General features: G+C 30.5%; 1 protein-coding gene across 1 annotated transcript; it reads left to right on the top strand.

The window, feature by feature from the left end:
* Positions 1-11,670: 11,670 nt before the first annotated feature.
* LOC126660865 (glucosamine inositolphosphorylceramide transferase 1) lies at positions 11,671-16,447 on the top strand. The gene is made up of 4 exons (XM_050354562.1): positions 11,671-12,531; positions 12,779-12,901; positions 14,254-14,421; positions 14,572-16,447. The coding sequence occupies exons 1-4, from the start codon at positions 12,136-12,138 to the stop codon at positions 16,255-16,257; spliced, it is 2,373 nt and encodes a 790-aa protein (XP_050210519.1). The 5' UTR covers positions 11,671-12,135; the 3' UTR covers positions 16,258-16,447.
* Positions 16,448-16,857: the final 410 nt, after the last annotated feature.

Below are 16,857 nucleotides of genomic sequence, written 5' to 3'. Positions count from 1 at the left end.
TGAGAAAACGTGTAAAGTTTTTTACATTAATATTAATTTTAACAACGTGAACTCACTCAGTTTTATAATGATCGTGTTGTCCCCCAAATTTTACAGAGAAAGCTGATATGTTTTTGAAGAAGACTTTTGAACGTTTATTTCTTAGAAGTCTAATTTGATAAAAGGTTGTAAGGAAAATTTTAAATTTTAATTGTCCGTTGTAGTCTGGTGTACTATAATTTGCATACAAATATCTTTAAGCGCATTTAAACTCTAATATTTTATTTAAATGAAGTCTAGCTCATCATTTATGAATAAATGTTTAATTAATTTTAAATTAAAAGCGAAAAATTTATGATGATTTTAGGCTTTCTACGGATTTCAGAGCAAACACTCCAAATCCCTGGCGCCGATCTCGTCCGAGATTCTGGGTCGTGACAACCCGGCATTCCCCAGTATGTTTCACCCAATAGCTTGATTTTTCGCCACATCTATATTTCAAAAATCGGGTTATATCGCAATCACAAGGAAGAATCTCTAAAATTGACCTCTAGATTATACACAGAAAAATACGACATCATGTTGTATAAACATAAGCACCATAATCTTCGTCCTATCATCTAATCAAATCATTTACATAATAAAAATTATTTTCGATTTTTTCAAAAATTCATTTCAAAATTGACGTCATGCTTTAACTCTGAAGCATAATTAAAATAATAAATAATTTATTTATATTAAAATGTTTTTTTTGAAAATAATTCCTTTTTTATAAATTACATTCTGTCTGTTAAGCCATTTTCCTTAACTTATCCGTAAATCTTTCTCATTCTCGACTTTGTGAGAACCACGAATCGACTTTTTTCGGGCCCGATTCAGGAGATATTTAAACAACTTAAATTTTACTTTTTCTATCTTTCAAATTCATTTCATAAACAAATATTTGAAAATTTAACGATTAATCGGAGCATAAAATCAACATTTTATTTTATTATATTGAGGTAAAAATCTCATTTAATACAAATATTTACCTTTGATTTTTAGCTTAACTTGAGGGGGGAAATGGAGTTTTGGAGTTTGTGGGTGTGAGGGTCGGTTTTTGAAAGAAAATAGCGACGAAGAGGATGATCTTTTAGGCAAATATTATTTTTGTTTGGCTTTATCTCAATTTAGATAGCTAAAGTGCAATTCCACCCTTAGCATTATTTTTTTTTCTTTTAATAAAACTCTTACTATTCTTCTCTACTCAAATCAGCCTTCAATCACTTAATAATTTAATTCTATTTGATTTTCACGAAAATTCTTCATGATAAATTATTCTTTTAATTTTGATTATTATTTAATAAATGTCAAACTTTAAGACTCTTTCATCTTATAACTTTTAAGCCAAATCCTCAAAAAATACTGATACCGACCTAATAATATTCGAACTCCAAGCATCGCCTAACGAATGCTATGCTCGCCCAACGGGTCTCCAAATCTCCCATCGCCCATGTCTGTCTCGGGCGGACTCATCCAGGTCTGCCATCTAGGCGACCTCATCCACTCTGTTCCCCGACACCCACTACCCGGGATAATCGGGAACGTGCCTTCACCATTATCAATAATCGTGGGGCAAACCCACGATTTACCAGATAACCACCGCCTTAAACTCATTATAAAAGGAAGCCACCGAATGCTGAGAAGGGTAAGCAAAATCAGACTTAAATACTCTTACATTCATTTACCTACCAAAAAACCCTCCCTGACTTAAGCATCGGAGTGGCTTTCAGGCTGAGCAAGCCTGAGGTCCTTTGAGCTTATATTTGTTACTTGTGCAGGAAAAACAGTACGGGCGACCCTTTAAAGATCGACCTGTATCAAATACCAAACCTTTGTGATTTTTGTCAGTTATGACCAAACCTTTCAAAATTTGCAAATATAACCCATTTTGGCAAATTATATTCTTTTTATAGCCATTTTTGAATCGGTTTGGTTTTTTTTTATTGTGATTAAACCTTTATTATGACACAACACGCAAATGTTTGATTTTTTTATTGTGATTAAATCTTATATATATGATTGTCATGTTGCCAAAAAAAATCGGTTTAATTCGAATTTAACTATAAAAAGAACACAATTTATCAAAACGGGTTATACTTGCAAATTTTGAAAGTTTTGGTTATAACTGACAAATATCGCAAAAGTTTGGTATTTTTTGAGTGGCCATTGCCTAACTTTTATGAGCAGATTTTATTTATTTACAAATCCCGTTTTAAATGTAACTTATATATTCATATATTATATTCCCGAGATTAATTCTTGAGCTTTGAACCTAATTTTTTTAAAATACAAATCATAAGAAAAATATTTTAAAAATATTGCTCTTAACAATATTCAATCAAATCTAATTTCGCAATCTAACCACAATGCAACCTTAATATTTCTAAATTTAGACTTTAGGTCCCGTCTACTTATTCTAATCATCCCAAAATTCACATTTACATCCGTAAATTTTGGAGTGTTATAAATTTACTCTTATTTTAATAGTGAGGGTATATTAGTCTAACTAAAAAGATTTAAAGTGTGATTATTTAGATAAGAAGGAGTAGGAAAATCGGTACCGTAATTAAATTGATATAAAAAGTTTGTATATTTAAGTAAATTGTTGCTAATGGAAGCGCCTTTTAAAAAACTTAAGCTGCTATGGGACAATTTCTAAACAACAAAATCATTCCTTTTAAAGTTGCTATGATGGAGTGGTTGAACCTTAAAGATGAATGGGAGTTGCTCAACAATAAATATTTATTTAACCTCTTGATTAATATTGTATTAATTAATTATCCATAATCTATCTAATTAAGGCATTTATTCCTTTCTTAGGGTCGCTTCCAATAAGTCTTTTAAAGATAGGAGGGCCCACTAATAAGATGTGATGTATCAATTTTAATTTATAATACTACCTACAGTTTGATAATATTTATCACATTTAGCCATTTTAAATAAATTAAGAAAATAATAAATATTTTGATTAATATACAATATTATTAAATTATCCATATTAATTATTTCTTTTATATTTGACTAATCTTTTTAATCCTTTTTAATGATAGGGATAAATTTAAAAAAATAACAATAAATGTTTTTTTGAAATTTTAAAATAACAAATGTTATGGACCAATAATAATTTTCAAATGCAATAAATATTATAGACCGGAGGAAGTAGTATAAATTTTTCCAGCACTTCAGAAATAGAAATATTATTTTTATTTAAAATTAAAGCACATCTATGTAATCAAATGACACATAGTTTATGCATACTTACATCTTAAGAATGAAATAGAAGTCTTAATACTTTTTTTTAAATAAGTTAAATTTTTAAAATTACATAACAACAGCCAGATAACACGACGTTCGGTTTAATTTCTTTTCTAAAATAATCTAACGATGTCTCGAAGTTGTTCTGTGATCGCATTCTTAGAAATACAGTTGTATGTCAGCTCGTACGCAAGTGAAATTTTTGCCGTAAAATTGTGTACAATATTTATACCGTCGTACACAGCTTCAAACGACCATAACTTAAGCTACATAACTCCAAATGATACATCATTTTGTTTTAAATTTTTTTGGATTGTTTACTATAACTTTGTAGCTTTGAGTTTCTTCAAAATAATTCATCTTCGTGCTTCAAAAGTTAAAAACATTTTGTTGCTCTAGTTTCAAGGTAGTTTGGACATATTTTTTTTCCCTCGCTCAAAATATAATTTTACTTTTATATTTTATTTTTAAGTTCATGTTTATAAATGTATTAATTGAGGAGGGTTAAAAAAGAAAAAAAATGTGAAAAATATTTGAAAAATAAAAATTGTCAAATAAAAAAAATCAAATAGAATTGACACCAACACAAAAGGAGGTACGTACTATTCGAAGCAATCATAATTTAATTTTATAATCTGTGTTGAATTATAGAATGTTCTAATATGCCGTCTTTGTGGCATTGTTATGCACGAGTGATTAATGTTGGTGAGGATAAGAAAGCCGCCGCTTTGATTTTTCCATCTCTTCCCATGCAAGAAACCAGCTTTGTCAAACACGTCAAACTGGAATTCATTGTTTCAATCAAAATTAATTTAAAATCCACATTGTTCTCCTCCTTTTTGTTGTTTTAAAATGAATTTTAAATGTTCATAAAAAAATGTCAATCCAATTTTGCTTCATATGTCATTACTCATTAGTTACAGTGGCGGAATCAGAATTATGTTAGAAAGTCAAATTTTTTACATTCGGCTCAAACGATATCATTTGTGGGGATGATTTACATGAAAAAACCGCCTCTAACACTTGTAGAAACTGTTATAACCTCCCTATAAGAAGAAAAATGTATTCTTACATTTATGTTTTTTTAAAAAAATTCCAGCAAGGAGGGTCGGCCGGCCCTCCTCAATCCCCTGGATCTGCTCTTGGGTGTACAACAATCAGCCGGAATTGAAAACTAAACTAAAACGAATTTTAAAATTACATAGTTTGGTTTAATTCAATTTAGTTTGGAATATTAGAAATAACGTTAAATTGATTCGGTTTAATTTGGTTTGTGTTATCCGGTTAATTTGATTGGTTTTGTTAATCTGATTGGTTCTATTAATTTAGAAATGCATATTAAAAATTAAACCGAACCAAATTAATTAAAATTATCAAAATTATAAACAATAATCGAATCAGTCGAATTAACCAAAAAAATAAACAAAACAAACATTTTGGTTTGATTCAGTTGATTAATTCGGCTATACCCAAAATGTGCACATCCCTAAAGCCAACAAACTTAAAACAATTCTCGTACAACATTTACACCCTTAACTTTTATAGATAGCTTCATTTCTTAACATGTTTTAATTTATCTGCAAATTTTTTGAATAATTGAGAATTTTAAATTTGAAACTCGAGCAAATACAAATAGTATTTGAAAGATCTATTAAACACAATTTAAAATCACAAAAATACACCAAAACAAGCTAAGCTTCAGTAGAGAAAAAAATTTGTAAATCTTGTACATATATATATGGACATAAAGGACGGATGAAATGTGTTTTTTTTCCCATCAAAACCGAAAAATCACCCCTTCCACCCTTATAATCCAAGCTTCTAATGAGAGGTTTTGAGTTTGGTTTTTTTAGATTAAAAACTTATTTTTGCTGAAAATGTAAAAGCTGATCTTCTTTTAGTTAAACATTTTGAGATACTTAAAAAATCATAAAAATTCATTTAAGTTTTTTAGAGTACTGTAAATAGAATATGTTAATTTACATAAAAATTGCTAACAAAGATAATTAGGGGTGTAAATGAACCGAGCTGAGCCGAACTTTGAAGTGTTCATGTTCGGCTCGTTTAGCGAAAAATGTGTTCATATTAGGTTCATGTTCAATCGAGTTTTGAACGGAGTGTTCATGTTCAGTTCATTTAGATTTTATAGTGTTCATGTTAGATTCATGTTTATCTTGTGTTCATTCGTTTAGCCGCTAAACAAACAAGTTTGCGAACGAGCTCACGAACAAGCTCGATAAGTACTAAACGAGCTCGTTCACAAACAAGCTCGCGAATGAGTTCGATAAGTACTGAATGAGCTCGTTCACGAGCCCGCTCGTTTAGCGGATAAACAAATGATCACGAGTTGTTAAACGAACAAATACGAATATGAGCTGAACAAATTAAAAACAATCTAATCGAGCTCGTTCACGGATATGAGCTGAATAAATTAGAAACATAATTGCATAAATTAATTTAAATATGAATTAGTTCGCGAACACCTAATCGAATTTCTAAACGAGCTTGTTCGTGAACTATATGCGAGCTCGTTCACGAACTCTTAATCGAGCTAGTTCACGAGCTTATTCACGAACTCTTATTCGAATTGTTCGCGAACGCAAACGAGCCGAACACCACTATGTTCATGTTCGGCTCGTTTATATTAACGAACATAAAATCAAATTTGAACTCGGTTCGTTTAAAATACGAACGAATATGAACCGAGCTTTTATCGAGTTGAATACCGAACTGCTCGCGAACGGCGTGTTTCGTTTACACCCCTAAAGATAATGAACAACTTTTGATGACATTTTGAGCGAAAAATCAAGAGCCGTGTGGGTCGTCCAAATTAGCTAAGTCACGGATGATGACCAGTTGTATTGTAGATTTATACTATTAGACAATTTGGAAAAATCAGCTAATATGATCATATCTTGCAAATGATTTTTCAAAAACATAAAATATAATTTTGGAAAAAAATAAATAAATATTCATATAAATCAATTAATTAATGTTTAATTTTATATATTAAAAAATAATTAATAAGTTTAGATTTATTTCTAATTTTGACATTATCCATAATCAATGATTTATATTTCAAAACTGTAGTATATAAAGTGTTTCTTTTAAGGGTTAATTACATATAAAATCACCACCTCTACACGAAATTGCAAAAATAACACGATCTTTAAAACGTGGCAATTCAGGGCACCACCTTTCACTTCTTTTCAAAAATAACACGGGCACATTTTTTGTGGCATTTTTGCTGATGTGGCGTGACACGTGGCACTCTCATCGGGTGTACAAGTCAGCAAAATTTTATCAAAAAATGTGCGCATGTTGTTTTTGAAAAGAAATGAAAGGTGATGCCTTGAATTGACACGTTTTAAAGATCGTGCTATTTTTAAAAATTCGTGTAAATGTGGTGATTTTATATGTAATTAACCCTTCTTTTAATAGACTGTAAATCTTAAAATATTGTAATTTTGTAATGTGAAAATGTTTAAAAGAAATAATAATTTAAAATAGAAAAATATAGATTATTTTAGTAAACTAGTTTCTAGAAATTGAGGTTCCAAAGGCAGGTAAAGTTTGAATTCTTCATTTTGTTGGGTGGTATCAATTTTATAATGTGGGTGGAAACTTCCTATTAATTATTTGAGTCCAATTTTAGTTTGGATGTTTAGAGAGGTACCATCTAAATTTCAAAATTATGATCACTTGTATAGTTACTGTTATTTTATCAACTTACATTAAATTACACAACATTTTTTTTCTGTTATTTTTATTTCAACCACTTAGTCAATTTCACTCATAAAAAAAAATTAAAATGACATATTTGCAAAAAAAGAAAAACACATTTGTAATTTAAGGATGTTTTTTTTCTTCTAATGTAGCCGAAAAAAACTCTACCTTTCATTTCCTGACATTTATGATTTAAAAGCATTATTTGATGCCGTTTTAAAATTCACGTAAAACAGATCGTTCGAAGAAAACCGGTGTTAAATCATAAAATGTCAAACTTTCTAAACATTTGATAAAGATTGTCATGTTTTAAATGTTGTCCTTAAATCGCTTAAATATAAATAGTCCTATTAAACTTTTAAAAGATTGTTATTATGTTTGAACTTGAAGCATAATATTCTTTATATTTTTAATTACATTAAGATTTTTATAATATTTCCTTTCATATAGTGATCTACTATATTAAATTACTAATTCAATTTTTTTTATAGATTTATAGAAAATATAATTAGAATAAGTTTACATTTATATATAAAAGAATTACATTTCTTTTCAAATACATAAATGATAAATATTCTTTAAATCTTCATTAAATAATTTTAGAAAATATTAATAATTTATTATTGTTCCCTCCTTTTAAAAACGATAGGTTCTTGGACACAGACATGAATTAAAAAAAAAAACTGGTTAAAATAAGTTTTTTTATTTATTTTTTAAGTTTTTATATATATATATATATATATATATATATATATATATATATATATATATATATTAATTAACAACTAATCAATTTATTGATGCATTTAATTTTATATATGAAACAAATAATTTATCTCGCGATACTTATACATATTTATTAAAAATAGACAAAAAATACAATTTTTTTTATAATTTTCATAAAAATACAGATCAGTCCTCTATTTTTTATCGAATATGTAAAATGACCTATCATTTCAAATGTTAAAAATAATTAAATGATCTATCAATTAGTAGAGAGAGTCTATAATAGTAACTTAATTAATAAATTTGATGTAACACAATTCTGATTGATTCTATTTAGCTACTGCCACTTCTATTAAGCAATAGGTAAATTTTCAGATTGACATGTTATTTATAGACATAATTTTTTTTATATAATTGGAGAACGAGGAGTATTTGTAAGAGGAATTGAACCCACGATCTTGGCAGTTTATTGTCCAACGTTTATATTATCTAAGATAAAGTTCGTTGGTTAATTTATTACATTATAATATGATATTAAAATAATAAAAATATGAAATTGAATATTATTATTTATATTTAATTATGTGTTAATAACGTAAATGACACTATCCATAAATAATGTGATGATCAAAGGCGATTTAAATATTTATGAAGGAAGGATTCTTCCTTCATTTTAAATAAGTTTTAATTTAATAATATATTAATATTTTTCATTGTCTTGGTATGTGTTTTAATGAGATTTGGTGGTAGCTTTTTGAGATTTTAATTCCTTTTTTTATCAATGTTTATTTTTCTTATGAATAAAAATAGAAGTAAAGCTACATAATTTACTTTTTTTAATCGTACATCTCAAAGAATAAAATCCGAGTAATCAATGGAATATTTGTCTGTTGATTTAGATTTATAATCACTATGAAGTGTTGATTAGAAAACTTATTTATGAAACTAAATACTAAGTGGGCATTTGTTGTGAATGTGAAAGTTAGGAAAGAGAACGACAAAAGAATTAGAATGAAAAGTAATGGAAATGAATCATTTGATAGTTATTAGTTAGAACAAAGGGTCAACGCACCCTCTGAATTTGTGACACGGGGTCATTTAGTCCAATTTATATTTTTTTAGCAATTAACCCCAAAATTCTTCATTTTTGGGTCAAATAACCCCATAATTTATATTTTTATTTTAAAAAACAAATTTAGGATAATTATATCGCAACAATTAGGGAAGTATCTAATTACTTTTTTGCATCCCTCATCTCCGATTTGTATTTTATGCGTTTTAAAAATACAATTATGGGTTACTTGACCCGAAAATGAAGAGTTTTGGGGTTAGTTGCTCAAAAAAGTATAAATTGGGTTAGATAACCCCGTGACACAAGTTTAGAGGGCGCATTGACCCTTTGTTCTTATTAGTTAACCAGAACCAAATCAAATCATTTTCTCTATATATTTAATTTTTTAAAATCAAACCTAATAATTTTTTTTGAAAAAATAAGATTTATAAACCGAATCAATTGTTTTCTCGGGCTTTTGGTTTAATTATATTATTTTAATTTGATTTTCATTACAACTTATGTAGACTTTATTTTATATTCGAAACTAATCTGAAAAACTAAATTAAAATTTTATAATATTAATTAGTTTAGTTTGGTTTGTATCAAAACTTAAAATAAGTTATATAATTTTTTTAGTAACTGGAAAGAGGGGAGTGTTTGTGAAAGAATTTAAACTTTTAATCTAATAATTTACTGCTCAGCATTTATACCATTTGATATCATAAAATTGAATTAAATAAAATTATTAATGATTGATAAAAAAATATTTTAATTTAATTTCAACTATTTGTTGATGATCAGTGATGTTATTTCAATTTTTAAACGATGTGTTCATGTTTATATATTATAAAAAATTACATAACAAAATCGAAATATTATAATCAATCACCTTGATAAAAACAGACAGTCTCAATTATCCAAAACCCCAAAATCAAAAAGAAAATTCCCTCTCAATTCCACCAAACAAACAAGAGAAAATTAGAAAAAATACTCTCTTTTTAAAAATAATAGGATTTCCTACCTCAAGAAAGAAAAGATAAAGAAAATACCTCACCCTTTTACTATAATTATTTTTTTACTCTAAGACATATTTATATTATAATTATACCTATTTTTTATTATTATTTTACTCTAATCATATTTCTTTTACTCTAATTATATACTATCTGTCACTTTTTTTTCTCTTTCTCTTTCCTTTCTCTTCTCTGCTTTCTTTTTTTTTTCTCGCCATTTTTCTTCTTCTTCTTCTTCTTCTTCTTCTTCTTTATTCTTCTTTTCTTCTCCATTTTTATTCTTTTTTTCGTCATCGTTCCTTCATCGATCCGTTGTCGCTCCGCCATCGTTTCGTCGTCGCTCCGCCGTTCTTTCATATTTGATTTTAGCGATTTTTTTCTTAATTCGTGGTGATAAATACAATTCATTTTAACTTTCAGATCTAAATAAATTAATCTTGATTTTTTTCAATTTTAGATCTAAAAAGCTGCATGAAAAACGATTTTATGATGAAAAAAACGATTTTCTGCACAAAAAACGATTTTCTGCAAACAAAACAGCATCTGATTATCATATGAGTATCACTGCATTATCATCACATTATCATAACACTGCAGAAAAAATTATTATTTTTTATAAAAAACAGCCTCTAATTATCATATGAGTATCACTGTATTATCATGTAGTTATCATAACATTGCGGGGAAAAAAATTCTGCATAAAATAATGTTTGATTATAAAATCGTTATCATAATATTATCATATTTCGTTATTATAACATTATCATATGATACCGAGATGATGATATTTATAGTATCAAGATGATAATGTTATGATAATATCTATGATTATGTTATGATAAAACAATATTTGATTATCATGTCAGTATCAATATATTATCATGTTGTTATCATAACACTACAGTAAGATAACTAGATGATAATGAAATATGATAATGTTATGATAATATCTACGATTATGTTATGATAAAACAGTATCTGATTATCATCTCAGTATCAGTATATTATCATGTTGTTATCATAACGCTGCAGTAAGATAACTAGATGATAATGAAATATGATAAGATTATGATAATTGGATGATAACGTGCGCAAAAATATAATTACAGAAGGATTTATGATAACCAGATGATAACAGAGTAAAATCATAAATATTTTTAAACCCAGAGTAAAAACATAAATATGAAAAAAACGTGAGGTATTTTCTGCAACTATTCTGTGTTGAGGTAAAATGTGCAAATATTTTCATTTTTGGAGTAAATACCTAAACTTCCCAACAAACAATCCCTTATTCCACAGAAACATTAAAATACAGTCCCACATCCATTTCACGCGCTTCTCTCCTCCCGAATATTTCCCTCCACATGTAAAATTACCCACAAGTTCCTATATTTACATATAATATTATTGTTTAAATTAAATTAAATTAAGGGTGTAAACGAATCGGGCTAGTTACTCGAGATTTACTCAAAAAAATTCAAAATTGGCAGAAAATTTGAGCCGAGCTCGATCTTGAACTACTTGAGCTTCATCCTGAGTTCAAACTATTTGAGCTTCGTCTCGAGCCGAGGCCGAGGTCGAGTAGCAATTTAACTCAATTATTTTGAATTATATTTTATTTAATATTAACAGATGACACAATTAAAAAAAAAATTATAAAAACATAAAAAATTTTAAAATCCGAAGCCACATATGAAAAAATTCGTAGAGGCGGAATAATTTCGAGACGTCTTTAAACTACACCCTCCCAACCCTCGCGTGAGAGAATGTAGGCATGTTAAAATAGAAACACAGATCACATCACATGTGACAATATCAATAGCTTACAACACAACTCTACCTCTCTATGTGTATATATATGTTGGCCAGGTAAGAGATTTTTTCGCTTTACTAAAAACAACCTCTTCAACCTTCTTCCGCCACCTTTTCCATCTTCTCTCTCTACATTTTCTAGTGCGAGAAACATTTTCAAAATCCATTCAAATTCAAAAACCAATCTTTATCCCATTCCAAACCACACCCACAATTTATTTCTTCATTTCATCAAAAGGGTGGGTATCAAATTATATAACTAGAATACAGCTGATACAAAAAATTATTGTTTTTTTAATTTTTTTTGGCATAAACTATAGAACCCAGTTTTTTTTTTAATTGTTTGAAGGAAACCCAGAATTTGGTTGTGGATTTTAACAAAAGGGTATGAAACAAATTGTAGAATTGTACATGAAAAAGATGATTTTTTGTAAAAAAAATTAGCCGTTTTCTGCCGAGCGTTTATACCATTTGAGATGTACCTCGTTGGTACTGTGAGCTAAGTGTTTGATAAATATTACAAGAATTATGGGTGTTTCAGGGGGTGTAATTGGAGTTTCAGGTGGTAATGGGAGCAGTATTAGTAGTAATAATAGTAATAATAGCTGTATAGTAAATGGGAATTCTTCTGGTGAAAAGATGAGTTGGTGTAGGTGGAGATGGGAATATCAAAACCATTTGCTTCATCATAGATTACTATCCCCAGCCTTTGTGTTCTTCATTTGTTGTTTGGTTTTGTATGGTTCAATTGGTTTTTTGTATAGTTGGGTTATGTTTAGTAAACCTGCTGCTGTTGCTGGTGATTTTAAAAGTGGTTCTGTTATGGGTTTAAACTCTGTTGGTTGTCTTGAAGATAATGAAGGTTCTTGGTCTATTGGTCTTTTTTATGGGGACTCTCCTTTCTCTTTGAAGCCTATTGAATCTGTAAGTCCTTGGATTTTTCATTTTTTACTAGTTTTTTTATCAGTTTTGAAGAACTTGGAGCTGTTTTGAAGCTCCAAGTTTTAATCCTTTTCAGTGACTAGTTTTGTTTTGGTTTGATGAGGATATGATATGTGTGGGAGTCGTTTTTCCAAAATTCTGTGGGCAAACTTTGTTATTTTTTGTTTTGTTTAATAGAGAATTGTGTTGGTTTTTGTGGTGTTGACATGTGGGTTGATGTTGGTCACAGATGAATATGTGGAAAAATGGAAGTGCAGCCTGGCCTGTAGCTAACCCAGTTCTAACCTGTGCTTCAGTCTCAGATATTGGCTTTCCCAGTAATTTTGTTGCTGACCCTTTTCTTTATGTTCAGGTGATTTTTTATCTCTCAACTACTAATTTTTTAGATTAAAAGTTAAAACTTTGCTCAGGTTTTGCATTTTTAATTGACCATGTACAACTTGGCTCATTAGTTATTATTTGCTCAATCGATGGTTAGCCGGTCAAAGCAAATGATTAAAATGACTTTCATCATAATTATCTGCACCCATAATATGATTAAATAAGTATTTGAATAAGTATATCATAGTTAAGGTTTAATTTAGTATTATAGAGAAAACTCGGGTGACGGAGTAATTGTTTTTCGATGTCGTATTGGTGTGAGTAATGATCGAACAACTCAAAGGGAGTTGTAGATGAAAGGACTTCATTTGCAATTTGTACTTCTTGTTAAGGAACTTTCTTACATGGATAAACTGGGACGCTGACAAGGCTGCGATAATGAAATGTTGAAATTGTTTGATTCGTACTCTCTAAGAATTTAATGTTCGCGGACAATGAATTTGTGATTTTGACTTTGAAGACACTTCCTCTTTTGTTTATTAGATGTTTTAAGTATCAACAATTGTTCCTCTATTGGTATATGATGGTATAGGCTGTCATTGTATGTCATGAAGGTCCCAATTAAATTGACTAATGACTAATTAGAACTCTGAGGTCAAGCATATGTAAGAAAATATGAGAAAAAGATGTGAAATCAAGCAAAGTGATAGAAATAGTTGGTGAAGTCCTAAATAAATGCAATTAATATATGCTATAAAATGATATGATAGTCTTTAAACTCGGAAGCTTTTGGAGAATAGATGTGTGGTCCATAATCTTTTTTAACTCGTTCCTTATGTAAATTTGATGACTTAAATTATGATTCAATCCATTGTGTGAATATCTAAAACTATTTCTCTCTTGTATGATTTATTGACGAGATATTTGTTATCTACAGTAACATTTAGTAACGTTTTATTTGCTGAAAAATGCTTCTATTTTGAATGTTTTCGTCATGAGTTGACTTCTCTGTTTGGGCATCTTAGAGACAACGAGAAGGTCCCGTCGTTGTGCTTGTCTGTTTGCTTTTCTTATGTTGGGACGTTGGTATCGGTTTTTATATACACAATCAAGCGAATGTTACGCCTGTAGTTGTAATTGCACTCTCTTCAAATAAGTATGCTTCTCCACTTACAAGACTATAATCCATATAAAATGCTATATGGAACTAAAAAGATAGTATTGGAATTTTGGATTGCTTTGCATGGTAGTTGAACCATAAACCTGAAGACTTACTTAATAGTTTGTTCTAGTATTTCGTTGGTTGTCAAATTATATCTCTATTTTATTCTTTTGCTTCTTTTTGTTGACTAGTCCTTATGTTTGTTTATTCACGTGATCCAGGGAGATAATCTTTACCTATTTTATGAAACGAAGAGTTCAATTACTCTGCAAGGTGACATTGCAGTTGCAAAAAGTGTTGATAAGGGAGCAACGTGGCAACAATTAGGCATTGCCTTGGATGAGGACTGGCATCTCTCATATCCATATGTGTTTGACCATCTTGGAGAAGTAAGTTTATTTTTTTCTTGCATTCAGTAACACACGTTAAGTTGGTCATATGACTCATATGGTCCGACTCACTGTTTGTATCATTTCGATATCCAAAATTCTTTCATTAGAATAATGGTCCGACTCACTGATTTGGTATTGTGCTTGCAGATATATATGATGCCTGAGGGAAGTGAGAAGGGCGATCTTCGACTCTATCGAGCAGTTAAATTTCCGTTGCAGTGGAAACTGGAAAGGATTCTTATTAAAAAGCCACTTGTTGATTCTTTTGTCATCAAGCATGGTGGAGAATTTTGGCTTTTTGGTTCAGATCATAGCGGTTTTGGAACTAAGAAAAACGGACAGCTGGAAATCTGGCATAGTAGTTCGCCTCTTGGCCCTTGGAAACCACATAAGAAGAACCCAATTTATAATGTTGATAAAAGCTTTGGAGCTAGAAATGGAGGCAGACCATTTGTGCATGATGGTAACCTTTACCGCATTGGTCAGGACTGTGGTGATACATATGGTCGGCGAGTGCGAATTTTCAAAGTGGAAACTCTTACAAAGGATGAATATAAAGAAGTTGAAGTTTCTTCGGGCATTAAAGAATCTAGCAAGGGACGTAATGCCTGGAATGGTGCTCGCTACCATCATCTTGATGTGCAGCAGCTAAGTACTGGTGAGTGGATTGGGGTTATGGATGGGGATCGTGTACCTTCTGGAGATTCCGTGCGTCGATTCATACTCGGGTGTGCTTCCTTTGCAGCAGTCACAGCAATTGTTGTAGTTTTGGGTGTGCTGCTTGGAGCTGTAAAATGTATTATCCCCATCAATTGGTGTGCTTACTATTCCGGGAAAAGAAGTGACACTACGCTTTTGGTCTGGGAGAAGCCAAATCAGTTTTCTTCAAAAGTAAGACGGTTCTGTGGCCGTTTGAACAGAGCAGCTTCATCTCTCCGAGCAAAAATTAGGCCTAATACTTGGGCTGGAAGATTGGCCGTGGCAGTGATATTTATAGTTGGAGCTGCACTAATGTGTACGGCTGTTAAATATGTCTATGGAGGCAATGGTGCTCAAGAACCTTACCCGTTAAATGGTTACTACTCGCAGTTTACTTTATTGACGATGACATATGATGCTCGCCTCTGGAATTTGAAAATGTATGTTAAGCATTACTCAAGGTGTTCGTCGGTGAAAGAGATTGTTGTGGTTTGGAACAAAGGAATACCTCCTGAATTGAGTGATCTCGACTCTGTTGTGCCTATTAGAATCAGAGTGGAAAAGCAGAATTCACTAAACAATCGGTTCAAAATGGACCCTTTGATAAACACTCGTGCTGTTCTTGAGCTTGATGATGATATCATGATGAGTTGTGATGATATTGAGCGGGGGTTCAATGTATGGCGACAATATCCAGAGCGGATAGTCGGATTTTATCCTCGACTCATTAGCGGAAGCCCGTTGAAGTATAGAGGTGAGAAATACGCCCGCACTCATAAAGGATACAATATGATTCTTACCGGGGCAGCTTTCATAGACGGTAAATTGGCTTTCGAGAGGTATTGGAGCGAGGCGGCTAAGGCAGCAAGGGAATTTGTGGACAAAAACTTTAATTGTGAGGATGTGTTATTGAATTACTTGTATGCGAATTCAAGCTCCTCCAGGACAGTTGAATATATCAGACCGGCATGGGCAATAGATACATCAAAATTCTCAGGTGCTGCAATCAGTCGAAATACGCAAGCACATTATAAGATAAGAAGTAGTTGTCTTCAGAAATTCTCGGAAATGTATGGAAGTTTATCCAGTCGGAAGTCGGAGTTCGACCAGCGGAAGGACGGTTGGGATTTATAGAGATAAAGCAAGTCAGTGACTCATACTCTTCAATCTTTTAGTAGATTCTTGTTTGGTTACTATAGTTGTCATATCCCCTGCTGTGAAAAGTTTTTGTTTGACAAGATGTACATTATCCTTTACATATTTTGAGAGTTGTAGATTGGTCTTTTTGTCATACATTTAATTATAAAATCAGTTCTTTATTGAAGTTGATATCGATTTAATCATGTGAATATCTTTAGTTTATTTCAAATATCAAATCTCAAATTTAAATGATTGTATCTATTGGTAGACTTCGCTATTAATCAGCTATGACACTCCAACTTAAACCTCCTATCACCAAACCCCTTGAATTTTAAAATCGGCCGCTAAACTTTCTAATCTTTAAATAATAATCAATTAAACCCTTTTTGCCCCAAAACTGTCTCAAACCCTTTATTTTTTCAAAAATGCTCAAAATATCCCTAAAGTCAATAACAAAAACCAAAGCAAATCAATTTAATCAAATCTAAAGATACGCATCTAACCAAATCAAATATAACCCATTCATTCAATTAAATAATACCTAAATAGAAAGCTGGCCATGGACTGGGTCAGCTTGTGAACCGGCCCAAAACC

This window comes from Mercurialis annua, linkage group LG8, assembly GCF_937616625.2.
Source record: "Mercurialis annua linkage group LG8, ddMerAnnu1.2, whole genome shotgun sequence".
Classification (NCBI taxonomy): domain Eukaryota; kingdom Viridiplantae; phylum Streptophyta; class Magnoliopsida; order Malpighiales; family Euphorbiaceae; genus Mercurialis; species Mercurialis annua.
This window is presented reverse-complemented; position numbering and strand designations above follow the sequence as displayed.